This window comes from Meles meles, chromosome 5, assembly GCF_922984935.1.
Source record: "Meles meles chromosome 5, mMelMel3.1 paternal haplotype, whole genome shotgun sequence".
Classification (NCBI taxonomy): domain Eukaryota; kingdom Metazoa; phylum Chordata; class Mammalia; order Carnivora; family Mustelidae; genus Meles; species Meles meles.
Window position 1 is genome coordinate 26,035,172 of NC_060070.1, and position 21,501 is coordinate 26,056,672.

At 34.1% G+C, this 21,501-nt stretch overlaps 1 protein-coding gene across 3 annotated transcripts in view; it reads left to right on the top strand.

Annotated features, from left to right (window-relative positions):
* The window catches only part of ATG5 (autophagy related 5), a 133,444-nt gene that overhangs the window by 6,378 nt on the left and 105,565 nt on the right, over window positions 1-21,501 (top strand). For 2 of the 3 annotated variants that reach the window (XM_046006572.1, XM_046006571.1), the window contains exons 2-4: window positions 2,248-2,413; window positions 10,464-10,591; window positions 18,832-18,910. In XM_046006572.1, the coding sequence (XP_045862528.1) occupies window positions 2,306-2,413; window positions 10,464-10,591; window positions 18,832-18,910 (315 nt within the window). In that variant the 5' untranslated portion in view covers window positions 2,248-2,305. Of the gene's footprint in view, window positions 1-2,247; window positions 2,414-10,463; window positions 10,592-18,831; window positions 18,911-21,501 lie in introns of those variants that run through there. The other variant, XM_046006573.1, reaches the window with a different exon arrangement.

Genomic DNA, 21,501 nt, shown 5'->3' on the forward strand with positions numbered 1-21,501 from the left:
CAAATATTGTCATCTGGCAGAGTAGAGGGGAGAGAAGGGAGCCATACCAAATCTATAATATTTTTATTTATGATAACCCCTGTAGTTAATAAACAAGACCCAAATGGTGTCTTGGAATCTGACAAATCAGATTATTATTCCTTCTTGAGAGGATAGTGGTTGGAGAGAGGGAAAGAACTTTATTTAAGTGGCCATACCCACTTTAATTTTTAATTTTCTTTTGAATTATATTGTCTACCTATTTTTTTCTGAGGCAGAAAAATTATCCAGTGTGACAATATTGATAGTGACTTTTGGCTTTAAAATTGTATTTAAATGTTCTTAAAATCTCTTAGGAAAGGAACTCTTTGTCTCACGTTCTTTTTCTTTGTGAGCTAGAGAGGAATCTGAGTTCTAGCTAATGGTTAATTGGGTGTATAATTGTTAAAGAAACCACTGCTTACCACCGTTGTATTAGATTCAACTTTAGATTTACTTATTTGCCATAACTTAGATTTCATTATTCCTTGTCATCAGTAAATTTATTCATAAAGAACAAAATATTAATATAATCCAGAAATAGTGAGGTCTTTTCTATTTTCAGTGATTTAATTTTGTGTTATATGTAAACTTGGAAATTCTATGCACAGAAACTCAGTATGTTTGAATTTGAAGTGTATCAGGGTGGAATTATATGACGTGTGAACACTTGTATCATTTGCTTAAAATGGTGACTTTTATGGATATACTTTAATAAAAATTAAAACTGCATTATGCCAGAAAGAGCACTAGACTCAGTTCAGTAACTCAGTGACCAGATTGTTATCCTGGTTTCACTGTTACTTTAGTGGTCTTGTAATGTTTATCCTGGTTTAACTGTTAACTAAGTGCTCTTGTAATGTTGGGCAGATTTTTTTCACCTCTTTCAGTTTATTTACCTGTAGATAATGTTGCATCCAGTTGACCTCCAAGGTGCACTTAAGTATAGTGATAGAAAATTCAGAACTCTTGAGTTTTTGTATCTTTGACTAATTAACGAATGGCAATCTTGATGTGTTTGGCATTGGCCAGTGAATGAGAAAAGAGAGAAAAGCTCTTTGAATAATTCAGTGTTAGTAATTGGTATTTGGCTAAACTGATGTGATTATTTAAAATATTGCCATAGGATATGCTAGCCAATGAAAGATGGGAGATGTGTGTGTGTGTATCTCTATCTTAAATATCTATATATATTTTATGTAAGATATATATCTTATATATCTTTGTATCTATATCTAGAAAGATATATATCTATATCTTTGTACATATATATGTAGAAAGATACAGAATCTCAGTATCCAGGTACTGACAGTGTTTATTTCTGCATTTACTCATACTGTATATTGCATTGTTACCTAGTTGTGAACTATTAGTGCTGGAAGACACTTGGATAGTACAGAGGCCAAAAGCCATATTCTTCTATCATACCCAGAATATTTCAGTTTGCAGATTTAGTGCTATATATGTGGGATAGAGAATACTTAAGTTAGTGTAGAAACATTTACTACTACTCATGGTGGTAGAGGATTGGGAGCTGGGTTTGCAGAGTGGGTAGGATTTGAAGGTGAGAGATGAGCGTATTAGTCAGGGAGAATGGTAAGACAGAGAGCAAGGTATTTAAATTGATAGTTCTGCTAGAAGGTTTACAAAAAGAAGTATAGTAAAAAAGATTGGAAATATTGGTGGAATCAATCCATGGACAGGATGAAATTTAGAATGAAAATAGGTCTATACAAAGTTTTTTTCCAGGATATATGTGTGTGCGTGCACGTGTATATTTTTTTTTCCCCAGCAAAAGCAAACTATCTAGATGGAGTAGGAGAGGTTGAATATATTAGTTGGGGCAGGGATAATTGTGGGGACAGTAGTTTGGAATTGGGCTATAAGGGACCATATAGGCAAACTTCACTTTAGATGAGCAATAGACTCTCCTGGGGCTTGAGAGAATGATACAAGTATAGTTTCACTTTGGCTGTGGTTCATTAGGTGCATAAGTTAGCACACGTTATTTTGAATTACTTACTTCTATGATCCTTTTAAATAAATAATAGCTCTGCATTTAGAATTTACTGTGCTGATTTTGTGTTCATTCTAAAGAATGTTGATCACAGTTTTTTGAAATGAATGATCGTTAATGGCATCCATTTTTTCCTATAATCTTTCTTTGTTCTAGAACATGTTCATTTATCCTTGCAAAGATCTAACTAACGCTCTTTGTTTTATTTTCAGTTTGGCTTTGGGTGAAAAAAGAATTTAGCCTATATGCACTGCTTTAACCACTGGAAGAATGACAGATGACAAAGATGTGCTTCGAGATGTCTGGTTTGGACGAATTCCAACTTGCTTCACCCTGTATCAGGATGAGATAACTGAACGGGAGGCAGAACCATATTATGTAAGTATGTTGATGATGAAAAATGGGATATCTATCTTTGTCCTTTTTTGTAAATGAAGCTCTAAGAACCTGGAGGCTGTTCCCCAACATTTTATATACAATTAATACTTGCTGATTATGGAAAAAAAATTAGAAAACACAGATCAAGAAAAGGAAGGAAATAAAAATTACCTCTAATCCTACCACCCAGAGGGGAAAAACTGCTATTGATGCATTGATTATGGGACCTCCTTGACTTTCTTTTCTCATGAATATGTACAATTATAAGTTATATTGCTGTAGGAGCAATTTTGAAAGTAATAGGCTCAGATTTGATTCTTCTGTATTTAAGTGGTTCCAAGCAACTATTTACCAAATTCTTTTTAATAGCTCAATGAACATACGGATGTGTGTTTTCATATGTTGAGAAGCTAATATTATTATATAAAATACATAATAACAAATTACTGTATGTAGACTTGTAGGTTTGAACTAGTGTCATCTGTTCTAGAAAACAATACCAAGTATCTTCTGATTATAACCTGCTTGTTTTCCTTTTCTAAGTGCACATATAATCCAAACTTGAGCATCTGTCAATCAGAAATAATAGTATTTTGCCTTTTTACTGAATAGGCCCTAATAGACAAAGACATTCTCAGTTGTCATTATTTTAGTTTTGTCTCAGGTACACATAATATTATTTACCTAGGAATATCTGGAAAAGTGAAAATTTATTTGTGGTGTTGGACTTTCTTGTTTTGCTTTAATAAAGCTTGCCCTTTGCTTTCTCCCTTGTCTGTTTGAGGGGTAGCACTGCTCCTCAGCCTGCTCCAGCCATGGGAAGTCAGACTGATGGAGGAAGCTACTTAAGGAGCCCCATACACTTTTTGGGTACAGGAACGGTTTCGTTTTTCTCTGTGTGTCCTCAGCATCTGGCATAGGTCATGCAAGTGGTAGGCACTCAGTGCATGAAAGTCTCATATATTCATGTTGGGATTTTGTTTTAAATCCTCTCTTTGGGTTTTCTTACTGAAAATAATTTCAGAGAAATTGGGCAGTCTTTTGTTACTAGTATTCAGGTTATCATAACTGAATATATACTTTTGAGTCATTTTAACTTTGGAAATCTCAACAGTTTTCTGCCTTTAGAAAAATTTCCGTAGTTAAAAACAAAATGTCACAGTTCATTTTTAGAAGAATTTCACTTGCTAGGTATATTTTTTTTCCTTCTCTTTCTGTAATATATGTTCGGATATCACTTACGTTTTGTTTCCAAACTAGTTTCTTTTATTTTAATTAAAACTTTAACCTCTGGTGCCTTTCTAATCATAACTAAACAAAGGAACGTATGTATTTAGTTGGTCAAAGTGGCAAATATGAGAAATATGTAGTTTAAGTCTGTTTACTTTTAAGTCAAAATACGATGTTTGACAGCTTCTTTTAAAAGGTTTAAAAAAAATCCAAGTAAAGAATATAATATTTTTCCTTCTTTATGTATGAAATCTGTAAAATATAAAAAGTTTGTTGTGAGAGTGGAGTGTTCAGTTGTTTTCTAGCTGTCTCTAATTGAATTGAAAATGGCAACAAGTATTGGGGATATCTATAGCATGAAGAAAGCTCTTTTGTTTAACTGATCATTTTTTTGAAATACAGTTTCCCCTAATTTTTCACCCAAAGGAACTTCATATAGTAATTACAACTATGTTTTTGAAAAATATCAGGTGACAGGCGTATAAAAAATACTAAACAAAAAGCTACAGTTTAAAACCGTGTGGCATCACCTATATTTTGCTCTTTATATACATACATACATAATTAAATATAAGTTACTACATGCAGGAAGAAAATACACGAAAACCTCAGCAGTGGCTAGTCTTAGAATTATAAATGAGAATGATAGTGCCAGTCTGGTTTTGGTTTACATGTGTCTTAGTTGTAAATTACGCTTAAATGTATTTTTAAATGTGTGACTTTATAATAATGCTAATATTGTAAAGATTCCAGATGAAATGAGGTAAAAATATCATAACCTAGGAGGCAGTAAAACTTTCCCGGACATTCTCAAAGCTCAGGTGAGGTGATTAATAGGATTATCACCATGGCCTGAAAAGTCCACTCATGTTCAGGTGGTTGTGTAGAAAGGATAGGTGAATGAAAATGTAGTTTGCTTTTTTTTTTCTTTCCTTTTTCTAAAAGATTTTATTTTTAAATAATCTCTACACCCAGTGTGGAGCTTGAACTCATGATGTTGAGATCAAGACCCTGCTCTGATTGAGCCAGCCAGGTGCTTCTGTAGTTTACTTTTTATAGTGCTTATTTCTTATTTCTTAGAAACCAGGTTTAAAAATATTTACTCATACCAAATTTATAAATTAAATTGTTATTCAAGGAGTCTGTTTCCTATGGGAAAGAATATTAATTCAAATATATTCCTATTTCTGCATTTTGATTTGTTGCCTCTGCATAATCTCCTTTCAGCCTATATCCCGTATCTATGTCAGAGCATTATATCTTATTTTGCGGGGAATATTAGGAAGAAAAAGTGTTAGAAACTAGGCAGTCTTTCACTTTCTGTTGTTTTTCTTATATTTGTTTAAACTGTTGACTTTCATTTAGATAATCTAATGTAAAAACATACATACCAATATGCACTCATATTTTTGACTTCTTACAAGAGGAAATCACTCATTCATTCACATGATCATAAATCTGAGTGGACCCTAAACATTACACAGTGGTCCTTTTATGTTTCCTTAGTCAGCTGTCTCTGTTCTTCTTCTCCAAAACTATTTCTCTGAGCCCTGACCTTATTTTTCACTCTTAACAGGTAACCTCACTTCCTGCTTCCTGCTTCCTTAACCTTCTGGCACCGAGTCTTCTAAACACATCTGCACTCACACGTATTGACTACTTCTCTCATAATGGAAGAGGTGTCCTTCCTCCAGGGCAAGCCCTAGACTTCTCTCTCTGCTCTGGATCCCATCTACAGTCTTCCTCAGGAAGATGGTGGTTTTTCATATTCTCCTACCTCAACCCCTGTCTTCTTTCTTTTCCTTTCATCTTCTACCTACCAGCTCCTTTTTTGCAGCATTTATATAATCTTCCATCCTTCCTACCCTAAAACAATCCTCTGTTGACCCCATCTCTCCTTTGGTCTCTTGCTTTCCCTTCAGGGCCAGACTTACTAAAAAGGTGGTCTGTACTCATTGTCTCCTTCCCACCTCCCACTTACTTTACTGGAATCACAGTTTCATACTACTCCAACAGAACTGTCTTTGCTGAAGTCACTAATGACATCTTTTTTGCCAAACTTTGAGTCTGTTTTTGACTTTTCATTTGCTTGATCTCTCAGTGGTATTTTAATGTTGTCGGCTATTTTCTCCATTTTGTGACACTATTCTCTCTTGCTCTGCAATGTTTCATAATTCTGGTTTTGCTTCTACATTTCTGGGTTTTTTTTTTGGTCTCCTTTGCCAGATATCTTTCCTTTTGCTTGTTTCTCAATGTTGGCATTCTTTGGGGCCTTGCCTTTTTTCACCCCTCTTCACTTTATCCCCTCTGGAGTTATCATCCATTTTTATCTCTTTGTTGAGCTAAAACTCCTTGTATTTATTTTGACAACACCCAAGATTTTTCTCCTGAACTCCAGGCCTATGTGTGTGTCTGCTGGATATCAAATGGAGTGTTTTGAAACTAGACACATCATCATTACCTCCAGACAGACTGGTCATCTGCTATAATCCCTTCCTCTTTTTGCAAGTAGACCCTGTTAATTAATAACTCTTAACAGTAATTAAGAAAGGACTCATTCTTTTTGCTTTCTTCTCCTATATCCCAGGCATTCAGTTAGTAACTTAGTCTATCTGATTTTACATGTCAAATATCTTTGAAACTTACCCGGTTTCTTCCATACCCATTGCTACAGCCTAGTTTAGACCACCACATAAAAACCGATGGGATTTCATAGTATTAAGTAATCTCCCTAGTTTCATTCTTGCCCTCTTTCCATTTTCAGTTTGCGGTTAGAGTCGTCTTTTCAAAACACATGTCTGATCCTGTCATCTGCCTGCTTAAAACCTTTAGTAGCCTTTCGTCATCTTTAGGATCCTTCGTGTAGTTTACAACTTTCTCCATGATCTGGTCCCTTGCTTCTTTAGTACTATTCTGCCTCAACCCTCTCTATCACTGTCATTTTCAACTTAGAGTTCCTCATTGTGCCAGTCTTTGTCTTTCTATATTCATTCCATGCCTTCTTGGAGTTTCCTCTGTCTACAGTGAGCAGCAGGATCTCCCACCCGGCTCAGAACCAGACATCCACAACACCCATGTTTGAGTCCTCTTTACCTCCTGGCTGTTGCCTTAACATAGACATCCTGTCCAGGCTTTCCCTAAGCCCCCACATGAAGTTAAATTCCATTGCTACTTGCTCTTATAACATTCTTTACTTTCTCCTTGCACTCATCACATTTGTAATTTTGCTTTTACTGACTACCTTTCTAGCTCTCTTAGCTCTGTGAGAGCAAGAACTCTTGTCTCATTCAGTGCTCTATCTTCATTGCCTGGTGTGATGCCTCACATATGGAACAGAATTCTAGTATATTTTAGTTCTATATTCATTCTGGGTTTAGAAGTCCCTAATTTTAGGATTGAAAATTACTGGAAAAATTAGGATTTGGTATAAAAAAGTAATATTACAGCTACCTGTTTCAGAACCAAAGTGATGTATACAGCTATATGAAACATGTATTCCTTACAAGCTGTATAGAAAAAAAGAAGATCTTGTATGTTAATACTCACTGAGTTCTTGATAGTGCTAAATCAAGAATGAGAGAACAATAGGTTGCAAGTACCTGGCAGTTTCCCCAAAGGGAGATAATCCTTTTCATATTAAAAGAACTTAACCTCAAAGACATTAATGGAAGTGAAATAGGCCAGACACAAAAGGACAAATAGTTCATTATTCCACTTATATGAGATATCTAGAATAGTCCGAAGGGCCTGGGGAAAGAGTTGAGGAAGTTTTACTGATTAATTGGTACAGAATTTGACTTTGGGATGATAAAAAATTCTGAAGATGGATAGTTGCGATGGTTGTACAACAGTGTGAATGTATTTAATGTCAATGAACTATACACTTAAAAATGGCAGATTTTATGCTAGATATATTTTACCATAATTAATTTTATCGTAATTAAAAGAAAGTAAACCAATGAGATACACATAAGAAAATCAGTGAGTGGTACTATCTGGATATAGATGGTAGGATGATGTCATTTTACTGTTTGTTTTTTTTTTTTTAATTTTTACTTATTAAGTAGATAAGTTATGTCTAATACAGTCATTCTTAAATCTTAGTGTTATTTCTTAATGCTCCTACAGGTATTTACTCCAACAGGCTAATTTAGAATAGAAGATTCCAAGTCCATTTCAGTGTAGATTCTGTCTTAAGAATGAAAATTCTTTATTAGTTATCATTTTTGGCTTTATGTCAGTCTTTGGGATCTGTGATTCATTCAGCAAATATTTATTGTGTGCCTACTATAAAGCAGATACTCTTGAGCATTTGGAATGTGGCAGTGAACAAAACCAACAAAAATCCTTGTCTTAATGGAGCTTACATTTTAGGGTTCCTCATTCCTTATTGTGAAGAAGTTTTCATTTCATGAAGATCATTTGTGGACTTTGCAGCAACTTTAAACGCTATGCATGTAGTGCAGCACCCCAGAATCAGGAGCTGCTATCCATGCTCATCAGTCCTGATGTGTCTTTCCTCTTTTTTTGTAATCTTTGTAGGTTAATATTCTCTGTAGGCTACATTATTATTTAATAGCCCAAGAAACATTTAAAGTTAAAAGTTCTGGATTTACTAGTATAGAACTTACAGTTGATAGAATTTACAGATTACAGTTGATTCTTAACACAGGCTTGAACTATGTGGGTCCACTTATATGCTGATTTTTTTACAGTTCAGTACTTTAAATGTGTTTTCTTTTCCTTATGATTTCTTAACATTTTCTTACCTTTATTGTAAGACTACAATGTAAAATACATACAAAATACCTGTTAATTGACTTTGTTATTGGTAAGGCTTCTAGTCAACAGCAGACCATTAGTAGTTAGGTTTTTGGAGAGTCAGCAGTTACACATGAAGATTTTGAACTGTGTGGTGGTTTGATGCCCCTAATTACCACATTGTTCAGGGGTCAACTGTGTACTTATTTATTTTTTAAAAATGGCTGATTCATCATGCTGTTTTAGTTTCTTAGGAAACGTCCATGTTACATCTATATTCGATTTTGTCATTTCTGATTTTAATGAATCGTTTCTTTGCCATTTATTTAATAGAATATGATTTTGACAACTTTTTTAAACTGCCATGTAAACTAGAGGTGATAACATTGCCTGTGAAACAACTAGTGCTTTTTCTTATACACTGTATTAGTTTACTTTCTCTCTTCTTTCCTAATCCACATTCTAGTTGTTTCTTCATTAAAGGAGGAACTTATGTTTTGTTGAATCGACTTTGCTATCCAAAAGCTTGTTTCTAGTATTAGTAAGTACCTTCTCTTCCATACTGGAGCATGCCAGCTACCTCCCACCCCCTGTACCCTGTTGTCCCCAGGACCACTGTCATGTTCTCTTGCCTAGTTGGAGCCTGTTAATCTTGATCTTCAGTATTTAAATATTAGTTCCTTTACCCAGAATATTGCTCTTTGTATGTATTCCCCAGCCCCATAATTCTACTTGATTTACTGACCAAAAGACATAATAACTGAATAAACAGTATGAAAAATGTTGCAGAATTAGCCTCTCAAATGCAGAGGAAAGAAAGTAATAAAACAGTTTTACCAGCAAAAGACAGAAGCTTAGCAAAGCAAGAAATAACTAGAGTATCTCCTGGGAAAACATGAATTTTTGCCACTTTCCTCCTTTTGTCCACTCATGTGTTCTTTATAAAATTCTAACCAGTTTTCTTAAATGCTCTCTTATGTTTTCTTTCTGCATATCTTTGGTGGGGGAAAAATAATGGTGGCCTTCATAACTATGCCAGTTGAGGCTAGCCCAACATTCCTTTTCAGACTTTTTTCTCCGAAGTCCAAGTAGGCCCAGGCTCCATAAAGATAGGCTTGAGGGAGGAGCTGGACAGGGACAGATGACCTTAAACTTCTGCTTTATTGCCCTCTAAATGTGTGGCTCAACAGTCAGTTGTCTTAAACTTACTTCTTTCCTTCAGTTTCTTGATTAGTAATAACCCAAATCTGTTCTGATTTCCAGACCTTTCTCATTTTTCCATTCCTTCATGCCCAGCCCTTCATGTAATATTTCCTTAAGAGATTTCCAGTTTATAATCTTATCTTCTTTATATCTACCATGGCTAGAATATTCCTCAGATACTGTTTCTCATTGTGCCATTCTTTTATTCATTGTATCGTAGTGGGCCTCTGTTGTTCATCAAATGAAAATTTCTGTTTGATCTTTAAAGTCTTTTCTGTTGCTGCGTTGAAGTATTTTTGTAAGTACTTTTTATGAATTTTTTTTTTTACCTTTATTTTAGCCTTGTATAGAAGAGGTGTTCTTCATCGTGATTAAGCTAATACATGGTAGATTATCAAAATATTGTGGACCAATTGAGAAGTCCCGATTGATAAGTCAGGAAGTACCTTAAGACTGAGTTGATTATTTTCTCATAATAGTTTAATTAATTCAGGTGAATCATACCAATTTTTAAGTTAAATCGGTAGATGTAATAGGTATCCTAAAAAGCATGACATCTGATTACATTTGTATTTTTATGTGGAGAAAAGTATTACAGAAAGATTGTACGTAGATTTGTGTTGTTTATTCTGGATACTTATGCTGTAAGCTCTACTTAAAGTAATGACCTCAAAAGAAATTTAAAACGTCTTAACCTTTAGCCTTTGATTTGCTTTAAAAAGCAGTTGACTTTGTGTGGAATATTCAAAATAATGCAAAGAACATGGCTGTTTTTCCTTAAAATTCAAAGACCTATTTAGTATATATATTTTTAAAAAATAGTAAATAAATACGGTTTTACAAATTTTCATTTCAGTTGCTTTTGCCAAGAGTAAGTTATTTGACGTTGGTAACTGACAAAGTGAAAAAGCACTTTCAGAAGGTTATGAGACAAGAAGACATTAGTGAGATATGGTTTGAATATGAAGGCACACCACTGAAATGGTGAGTGAATTTTTCTGCATTATTAAGCATTGAGTATATGCTAGCTTTATGAAGGTATAGTGCCCTGAAGCAATTTTTTAAAAAGTTATATAAAGAAATACAGTAGTCTAGCTCATATAATACAGTGAATTTTAAACTATTGTTCAAATATTTTATTGAAAATATTTCTTCCTTCTTTTGGATGCATGGGAGACCGGACAGATTTGTATATATTTTCAACAACAGATTTTTCAGTGGCATAATAATAGTGTATTTGATTATGGTTTTTTTTTCCCCAGACATATTTAAGACTCCCTAATGAATAAGTCAGTTTTGCTTCTATCTCCAGAATTTTTATGACAGGTCTTTATATACCCATGATTACCTAAAGTGGCATCTTTCAAATTGATTGCCACATTTAGTGCCATATGCACATTTTATCTAGCCTTGGCTTAGTATTTAAAATACATTGATTTCCTTTTTATGTGAAAAATAATTTTGATATTCTGTCATTCTTAAGAAACATAAATTCTAAATTGGGTTTATCCATGTATGGATGATTTATTTTTGTACTTCCTCTGTTACTGGGAGTTTTATAAATTGCACTTCCAAAAATATTTAATGAAACTGGAGAAATTACAGAGAAGAATATAAAAAATGGTTCAAGGTATGCTGGGATATAGGTATTGAAATGCTGTTGTATGAATGTAGTTGAATGAAAAGGTCAAGACTTAAATATGAACACTATAAGTAGGTTTAAAGTGGGCTTGCATTCTAAATCTGGAGTATTAATATGAAGAGTTTTAAAAGAGGCTCATAAAAAAGGAAGCTGGGAGATGTTTCACAAGTGCAGCTGACTTGAATATAAACATTATTTAGAAATGAGGGGTGAACTCTTGGAACTCACCTCATGTTGAATTCCCACAAGTGAGTAGATTTTTCATAATGGTTTAGAAACATACAAAGTGATGTTTTTTATTGATTTTGGAAGCAAGGAGATTTTGTATTGAGTTATAGGTCACATTTCTAACCTTTTGAGGCATTTCTAGGAAAGGATGGCAAAGTTCTTTATAGCATTCATTTTTAAATAACACTATTGACAAATTTCATGATCATTTATCAGATTCATTATGATGGTTGAATAGTTCTAGACCTCAGGCAGCATAGATAAGTCAATGTTTTCTGTTTCTTTTTATTTCTTAGAAGAATTGGAGGTTTTGGAATGGGAAGGTGACTTAACAGAAGTATAAGAGGAGCGAGGATCAGGAGAGTAGAGGGAAAGGAAGGAGGGGGAAAGATTGTGGGTGAGTAGCAGTAGGATCTATCTGTATTCTCGACAGTTCGATCTGTATTATATAGTTGAATAATGAAATTGTATTGCTCTATATGTATTAGTTATATACACTTTATTGTTAAGAATTCATGTGACTGACACTAGGCTTTTCAGTTTTATTAGTGTAAAGTAGGGCTTCTTAACAAGGACTCTGTTGACATTTTGACCTAGGTAATTCTTTGCTGTGGGAAGGCTACCCTGTACATTGTAGGATTTTTAGTAGCAGCCTTGGTCTCTGCCTACTAGAGTTAGTAGCATTCCCTCTAGTCATGATTATAAAAAGTGCTGCCAGGTGTCCTGAGATGACGGGGTACAAAACCACCCCCAGTTGAGAAACTCTGGAAAAGATGGGAAACCTCAGACTCTCTTAAGTAAATGATTGCTCAGTTGCCATCCTTCAGCTGCTGTTTTAATCCATCCTGTATGGTGGGGTTTTTTTGTATTTGATAAGATTTGTATTCTGTAAGTTTGTATTCTATATCAACAAATAATGTTTGGACCCATTTCTGTTACCACAGGGTAATAATCTGGCTTAAATATGTCATGTTCTTTGTTAGTACTTATGTCTTCTGAGAATCTTTTATTAAGGAGTAAAAAAATTAAAATTATTTTTCCTTTTAGAGAGTTTATGTGAAAGTAATAGTATTCACATATCTTTGCTGTAGGTTTTGGGGTGTTAACTTTTTATGCATGATGTCACTTTCGTAGTTACGTCTTGCTGTAAGCTCATTGTATTTAATGGCTTCTGATAAAACTTTCCTTTAGTACAGTAGTCCCTCTTTATCTTTGGTTTTGCTTTTTGTAGTTTCATTTACCCTCAGTCAGCCACGGTTTGGAAGCAGATGATCCTTCTCTGACATATTGTCAGAAGGTTGGCAGTAGTAGCCTAACACTGGGTCATTGTGCTTATGTTATCCACCTCACTTCATCTCATCACGTAGGCATTTTACCATCTCACAGTATCACAAGAAGGGTGAGTACAGTACAGTAAGATAATTTGAGAGAGAGCGTCCACACTCATAACTTTTATTATAACTTTTTGTTATAATTGTTCTATTCTAAATTATTGTTGTTAATCTCTTACTGTGCCTAATTTATAAATGAAACTATCATGGGTCTGTATGTATAGGAGAAAACGTAGCATATGTAGAGTTTGGTACTGTCTGTGGTTTTAGGCATCCTTGGGGCGGTCTTGGAACATATCCCCCTTGCATAAGGGGTGACGAACATTAGCTACTCCATATATTTGAGGAAGGAGTAGCTTCCAGAGGCATGAATATAGTCCAGGACCTCTGGGCTAAGTCTTCATCTTTTCTCTTTTTGCTCCCAACTAGAGCAGTTTCCTCCTAGTTAAAGCAGTCATCTTCCTGTGTTCAAGGAGTCATAGGCTATCAATATCTACCTGGCATTTAAGCAGTGGGCTTCATATGATAGGATAATCATTATAGAGAAGCAGCTACCACTGAAGTTTTATAGGGCTTGAGACTTTTGAGACCATGCAAGTGTCTTAAGAGTAGAGGAGCATTTATTTGAGTAGGGTAATAACATCTTTCTTATACTTGATTCTTTGGAGTTTAAATAAATTCCAGTTAGAAAGGAAATCAAACACCAGTTTAGATAATTTATAAAAGAAAGTAGAAAGAGCATAAACTGGTAATTACTTCTTACTCTATAACTCCTGCTATTTGTTATTTATTATTACAATTGTTTAAATATCTGCATGAGATACTTGGGCATGGACTTTTGTACCTTAAGCAGTACTACGTAAGAGGTGCTAAGTAAATGTTTGTTCAGTGGGTGAATGAAAATGAGGCTGAAATAAATAAAATAACTTGTTCAAATGGGTGAGTAGGACCAGATTTTGAAAGTCTCAGTTCAGAGTCTTCCCACCATGGACTTGCTGATATTCTGTTTGTTAGTTGTCATTTTCTTTAGTTCTGTATGGTCTCTCTAAATTACTTACATTATTTGTCCATATTAGAATAGAAAATTTAAGAACAGTGGCAGACACATAATGAATACTTAGTATATTGTTGATTTGTAGAGAATCTGTGGGGGCTTTATTTGATTACCATTTTATCCCCTACAGTCCTTTGTTTCCTTAAGTTTTAAAAATTACATGGTAAATAGAAAGTGCTGATCTAACTCAAATGCAAGGATTTCTTTCTTTCTTTTTTTTTTAAATTTTTGGTAGGAGTGATTTGAGTTGATTAGTCAGCAGAGGGTGCTCTAACATTGCATTTTAAAAGGTGAAGTTTCCTTTTTACTGTTAATCAAGTGGTCAAAGTTTGTATTTTTTACTTTTATATTAGAATTATTTTAAGAGAACAGTTCCTGGTTCTTCTAAAGAACACTTTGTATGTATGCCCTAATATTGGTTAGCTCTTAGGCCTTCGGTATAAATTTTAGAAAAAGCTTTTCTTTTTGTCAGTTATAAAAGCAAGTGTCTCTAATAGGATATTATTATTTTGTGTAAACTGACTTATTTTCAGGACTGGTTGGAAAGTAAGAAGTTGAAACTACCTTTTGAATTAAAACAAACAAACAAACAGCAAGCATTAGTAATCTTAAACATAGACATAGCAGAATAACCCAGATTTTAATAATGTATGTATCTGGTTTCAAAAGTAAATTTTAACAAAATAACCTCTTAATTATAAATACTGTGCAGGCTCTTCTCTCTTATTGATTGTCTTTTTCCTAAGATTTCATTTCTAAAATTTTATAAATTCTGTAAACTTGAATTTTGAAATGTGATTTACTTAGCATTTGAGACAGGTAGTATCCATTGGCTGTTTTGTACTTCTTCATGCGTAAGAATAGGTTTAGAAAGCTGTGAAACACAGTGCTAATTTATAGATGTTTGTGTTTGTTCCATAGGTAAAGCAAGGCAAAATTGATTGTAAACATGAGATTACTTTGGTGTACATTTGAGTTGTACCCTTTTTCTTTTTTTTTTTTTTTTAACAGTGGGGCTTGAACTTGCGACCCTGAGATCAAAACCTGAGCTGGGATCAAGAGTTGTATGCATAGGGGTGCCTGGGTGTCTCATTTGGTAAATCAGCTTCCTTCCCTGAGTCCTGGGATCAAGCCCCTCATGGGGCCCTCTGCTCAGCGAGAGCCTGCTTCTTCTCCCTCTCCCTCTGCCTGCCTTTTTGCCTACTTGTGATCTCTATCTCCCTCCGTCAAATAAATAAATAAAATCTTAAAAAAAAAAAAGTTGGATGCTTAACCATCTGAGCCACCCAGGTGCCCCAGTTTGTACCCTTTTTTATTCAATGAAATATAATCCCGTTTCCAGTAAATCACTAGGAGACTTACAAATAGGATGCATTTATTTCGATGAAACGGAGTAGGACAATCGTTCTGTTCTCTCTAGTATTTGGGGAAGCTTTCTTTCAAGGCTGATGTTAGAATACCGCTTTGCTATCTGACTGCAAGATGTTTAGACTACTGAGAGCACCCTTGGCTGACTTAGGAACATAGCTGTTATTAACGATACATGGAACCAGTATTTGTGTATGTACTTTAGCAGTAATGAAAGGGTAGAGAAGAAACAACTTATGCAAAGAAAAATGAAAATATTACTCATTTTGAGAATTGATTTTAGAAAAGACTAGAGCAATTTAAGGAAGAGAAAGAAAATGAATAAAGTGTGAAAATAGACCTGACACTAACTGTTCTGGTATGGTGAATTTTTATAGGGCAGTAGAGTGAACCCTTACTAGTTGGGCCCTCTTCTGGGATATATTCCAGGTTCATATTCTTACCACTTCCTTTTCTATTAAATTTAGGTTAGATTGGCAGGAGTAGCAGCATATGAGATAAATGGTTACATTATGATTTACTTACAGTTATGGCTTATGTGGTTTCTATGTTGTGGGTTAGGAGCCTCCTGACAAAACTATGTAGAATATCTGTTTAGAGGAATTGTACAAATTAGTACTTTTGAAACCCTTGATGTAAATTAGATTATAGTGTAAGAGAAATTCAGTACCTTTAATTCTTGCCAGTTCTGTTTTCTGTTGCAGATTTTCTTGCATATTAATAGACTCATCAGAAATAAGCAGTCTTGGAACCAGTTAATTCAGATAGTATATTTTTTTGGAGTTAGTATCCTTGCATCAAAATCATTCTGACATAAACATCTGCATTGAGCCACATAATAACCTGAACATGTAGACTTTGATAAGAGAAGGAAGTAAATAGCTCTTTCTACTGCAGTTTTATTTTTAAAGATTATTACAGGATAATTACTAGTTATTTAGAATGCTTTTATGTTGTTACTTTACATACATTTATAGTTAAATGTAAGTATTAGAAACCGTAATATTTAAATTTCATCCTAATCTTCAGTATATTGGGAAAAAGAGTCATCATTTACCATCTGAGACCAATGAAGAAAATAAATATATATGTAAGTTATTTTATAAATAACTTAGAGAAAAATAAAGGAATAGTGTATGACAACTTTATTAGAAATTTTAAAAAGCATTTAGATAGAGCAAATTCACATTTACGCTTCATAGTTCCCTAGTTTTGAAGGTATAGATACCAGAAATGGGCAGTGTCTTCTGAATGCAACTAACTACTCGTTAGTTGTCATAAATTCAAATAGACCTCTAAGAGGTTTTGGGTTATTGTGACTTCTGGCTTTTCTTGCTTAACAACAGTGTTTAAAGAAATTTTTAAACCTTTGACAGATCATGATTTTGTTGTAAAATACTTGTTTTGTTTACATTAGTAAATGCCAGTAAGAATGATCAGTTCAATACTTGTTCATTTCTACATCATATGATTCCTTCTAGTCATCTTCGGTACAAAGCTGCCTTTAGCTCTTTCTTGCTCACTATCAGATAAATTGCAGTGCACAAATGGCATAAAAGATGAAAAAATACTGTCACACTTCTTTTTAACAAAATGACTCAGGTTCTTGTCATAAAATACTGTATGATGAAAATTCTTGCCATTGAATGACTAAGTGGATTAAGAATACCATGTCTTTAGAAATATATTGTTCATTCATTAGTTTTTGAATTGTGTAAAATTCACCTAGAATATTACCTAATGACTCATAGTCTGAGATTTCACTTAAGCGATCAATTTTACTACTGTCATTAAAGTCCAAAGTACTGTTGTCTGTGTAAAAACCTTCTGATTTATGTAATAATTGTGTAACATCTTCCCTTGTCGATTTTCCTCTCTTTCCCATTATACATGGAAAATTAGACATTTTAAATTTTTAGCTATATTAATGATAGATAAAAGCAGACTCCAAAAATGGGGTCTGCATTCTTACTTTATACTTCCTTGAAATCTGATGTAATATTCTAGGTGAAACAATGAGAACATGGAAGAATGCATTATTATATCATCCTTCTAGGCATGCCATTATTCTTCCAAATTGTTACTAGTTTAGTCTTTCTTTCTTTTTTTTTTCTTAGCATAGTTGGGAATAATTGATAAATAATGATGAAATCATTCCTAGAATGATGAAATAGAATTCCTGGAATAGGATGAGGACTAGCAAAAGTCTGTTTTGTAAAAATACAAAGCATTATGTAGAACTTGTACAATTTTAAGAAGTTCAGAGAGAAGTATCAGAATTGTATAGAATCTATAACTTTTCTCTAATGGAGTATTTTTGTTTTTCAAATTACTATTTTTGTTTTAGATTTTGACAGACTAGGGTTTTTTTTTCTGGGTTCTGAAGGAAACATTCTATTATTTAGGTAGTCCAAAATTTCCTTCAGTATTCATATTTGGTTATGAAAGATTGATAGTAGATGTGAACTTTCAAGTTTAGAGGTTTAAGGGTTATTATTAAAAGATACAACATGTATATGACTAAAACTACCCTGTTTTCATTTTACCAGCAGGGCATTCATTCTAAATTCTTTCTAAATAACATGATCTGTAGTGATTGATGACTTTTCACCAATTGTATTATGTAGATGGAAGCAAACAGGACTAGTATTAATATTTGAATCTTGGTTAGGCAGTGTATTGGGTCGTTCATTTTGAGGGGAATTAGGTGTATTTCCAAATTTTGCAGCTTCTAAATCTAGGAATCACTCACTAACGTATGAAAAACAGGACTGTACAAGACACCACGCAGTCCTCTTTTTGCCTCTTTTGCCTTGTTGGAAGTATTGTTTAATTCTGTTTCATTATTGTAGCCACTTTAGTTTCTTTAAAAGGATGATTTAAAAAATAAGATTTCTTTGTTGAAATCTGCAAGGTTTGAATTATTGGTAAATAGTTTGCGTCACTGTAAGTAATATTTATATTTGGAAAGTTTCTCTTATTTAGGAAGTCCTGAATTTATTTTTGTAAAAAACTTCAGTCTGAGATTGCAGAAAAATATTCAGTGACTTTAGAAAATGTTGACATGTTGTTATACAGAAAAAAGCAGGTAATAGTGTTTTATAAAGGATAAGCCTAATCTGTATTTACATATGTATGCATAAATAAAAGACTCACTTTCTATGGCGTTAATATTAACCACAAAATAGATGATTGCATGCTTTTTAAAGTGATTTTCTTAGTTCTTAGAATTTTCTAATACTTGAAAAATTAAAAAATATATTTACATAAGCTTAAAAACCTGTTTATCCAATGTAAATACTGGGATGGTAATCGGATACTGCAGTACTGTGATACAGCAGTGGTCATGGTTGATAAGAGATTCTTAAGCACTATCCCGTTATGTATACTGGGGCTTCAGTGAATGAAATGCTTAGAAGAAAACCAATACCTGGAAACTATACCATATTAGCTTGGGCAAGTGACAGTAATATGTTATCATTCTATGATTTGTGGTTAAAGCCCCCTGATATTTGATGTTACAGTATATGCTGAAATTTTTTTTAGAGTTGTAGTTATAACTTTAAAATATTCTTCTTAAAATGTACTCTTTCATTTTTAGGCATTATCCAATTGGTTTGCTGTTTGATCTACTTGCATCAAGTTCAGCTCTTCCTTGGAACATCATAGTACATTTTAAGGTATAGTTTAAATAGCATTTCCCATTTCTTCCTCTTATAATATTTCGTAGGTAGATTTAGAATAGACTTTTTTTTAAGTGAAGTTGTTTATTGCTTCTTCCATGACACTTTAATGGCTAAGCTGCCGCTGGTTTTTATCCATATATCTTTTGATTTATTACTAACTCTTGGCAGAGTCATTTAAACATTAAATGCATGAATGCCTATTTTTGGACCTGAATATGCAGTTTAAAATTGGTAATATTTTGGAATGTTTATGTTCATCCAAAAAAATCTCCAATAAGAACAAAATCCAGAGTTTAGATGTGGGCATGGGAGTGGGGAAGGGGTACAGTTTAATGTGTTGAGTATCTCTTAGGCTATTTTGATTGAATTGTGAGAAGCGTTAGGAGACAGAACTCCAAAGACTTGATCTGAGTGTGTTTTGAGAAATTTTAATTCCTGTAGTTTCTATGATCAGTCCATTTATTGTAACTTAATTTTGTCCTAATAGTTTATAAAGTGGTCTGTCTTCCCCCTTAACCACGTTGGTTCTTCAGCCCCTGCTCCCCAAGCAATAAACAAATACCATTGAAGGATTGAAATACCTCTTTTAGTTGATCACTAGGCAGTGATTCTCAAAGGGCGATGAATTGTGGGAGGGAAGCATGTTAGGAGTTTGAAAAGTCATTTTAGATATCTAATTTGCTTTCCTGTAAGGGGCACTCATTCAGAGTCACAGCCCAAAGTCTGCTCACCCATTCTTCCCAAGATGCTTTCCTTCCCACTTTATTCAGTTGAGTCTGTGGGTCTTTGGCATTTATTTCCTTCTCATTTGCACTAATGTGCTTTGCAGAGTACCATGTTGCCACAGATTTTAGTTATCATGGAACCAGAGTAGGATATGGTTCTAATATGCATGACTTTCAGTTACCATGGTATCATGCAAAGTGAAGACTGCTTGTATTTATAATAATTTAAGTTTAGAACGGTATAAAGTAAAACTACTCCAAGTGTAATGAGTGTAGAGGTTCTTGTATTGCCTAACATGTTAGTCTTTCCCATTATGTTGAAAAACAGTTCTCATAATTATTCATGTGAGAGGGATGCACTCTAGGACTTTGGAATCTAGGTTAAAATATATCATAGCTACCCATTTATTTGTTCATTCAACACATACCAGAAGCCCACTATGTGCCAGTCAGGCACTATTCTAGATGCTTGGGGTATATGAGTGAATGACACAAAGACACTCAAAACACCGGGACACTTTATGGTACCCACCTGGCACCACATACCAAGCCTTCTGTAATCACTGATTGAGTGCATCAGTGGACTATGATAATGATAGGAAAAGCTTAGAATTGTTTCGATTGTTCTAGTGTAGTGGTGCAGTGTAGTGCTTCTCAAAGCACTCTGTCGACCCATAGGGGTACCCAAGGCTCTTGGAATGGATTCATGAGGTCCAGTTTATTTCCAAAATAATATTAAGGTGCTATTTGCACCTCTGTGTTTACATTTGTACTGATCTGTAAAAGGGATGGTGGGTCAAACTGTGGGCACCACAACACAGAGCAGGGCGGTGCACCACTCTGTGCAAGTGGTTATTGCATTTTTCACTGCCACACACTTGCAGTAGAAAGAATATCAGCCTCACTTAAGAGTGTTCTGGATGAAGCAGTACAAATTATCGATTATTCTTCATCTTAACTCTTAAGTCCATGTCTTTTTAAGCTCCTGTGTGTCGAAATGAGAGTGCATATAAAGCACTTCTGCTCTGTGCCAAATACGATAACGTCTTAAGGAAAAGCACTGAAGCCCTTGTTTGAGGGCAAGCTGAACATGCCACTTTTTTCATAAAACACCGTTTTTTATTCGAAAGAGTGACTGATAAAGTGTATTGGGGTATTTGTAAGATAGTTTCTTAAAATAAATGAAGTGACTCTCTCAGAGTAAGGACAACAGTATTTGTTGCCAATGTTAAAATGTGAACTTCTAAATGAAAATTAGAACTTTGGAAAACATATCTGCTACCATGACCTTGACAGCTTTATTATTCCTAAAACAGTTTTCTGTTGAGATTTTTGGTCATTTTAACAGATCTGATTTTTTTTTAAGATTTTATTTATTTATTTGACAGAGAGAGATCACAAGTAGACAGAGAGGCAGGCAGAGAGAGAGAGAGAGAGGGAAGCAGGCTCGCTGCTGAGCAGAGAGCCTGATGCGGGACCCGATCTCAGGACCTTGAGATCATGACCTGAGCCGAAGGCAGCAGCTTAACCCACTGAGCCACCCAGGCGCCCAACAGATCTGATTTTTAAGAAATTTTATGTAATGAAATGTGTCAATGTTTAGAGATTTACGTTAATTCAGCAAACAAGTATTTTCCAAATGGTCAATGCATGATGTTACAAAATAATGTATGTGAAAAAGAACCATTCAAAATGCAAGGTCACAATTAGGAATTTTAATGTAACAGAAATCAAAATATTTATTGATAAGCTTTCAGATTCCACATTAATGTTCTAATAAACTATGCTTATTAAATCTGGTGTAGTATCAAAAAAGAATATCCACAAATCTGAAGTCTGTTAAAATGCTACTCCTTTTTC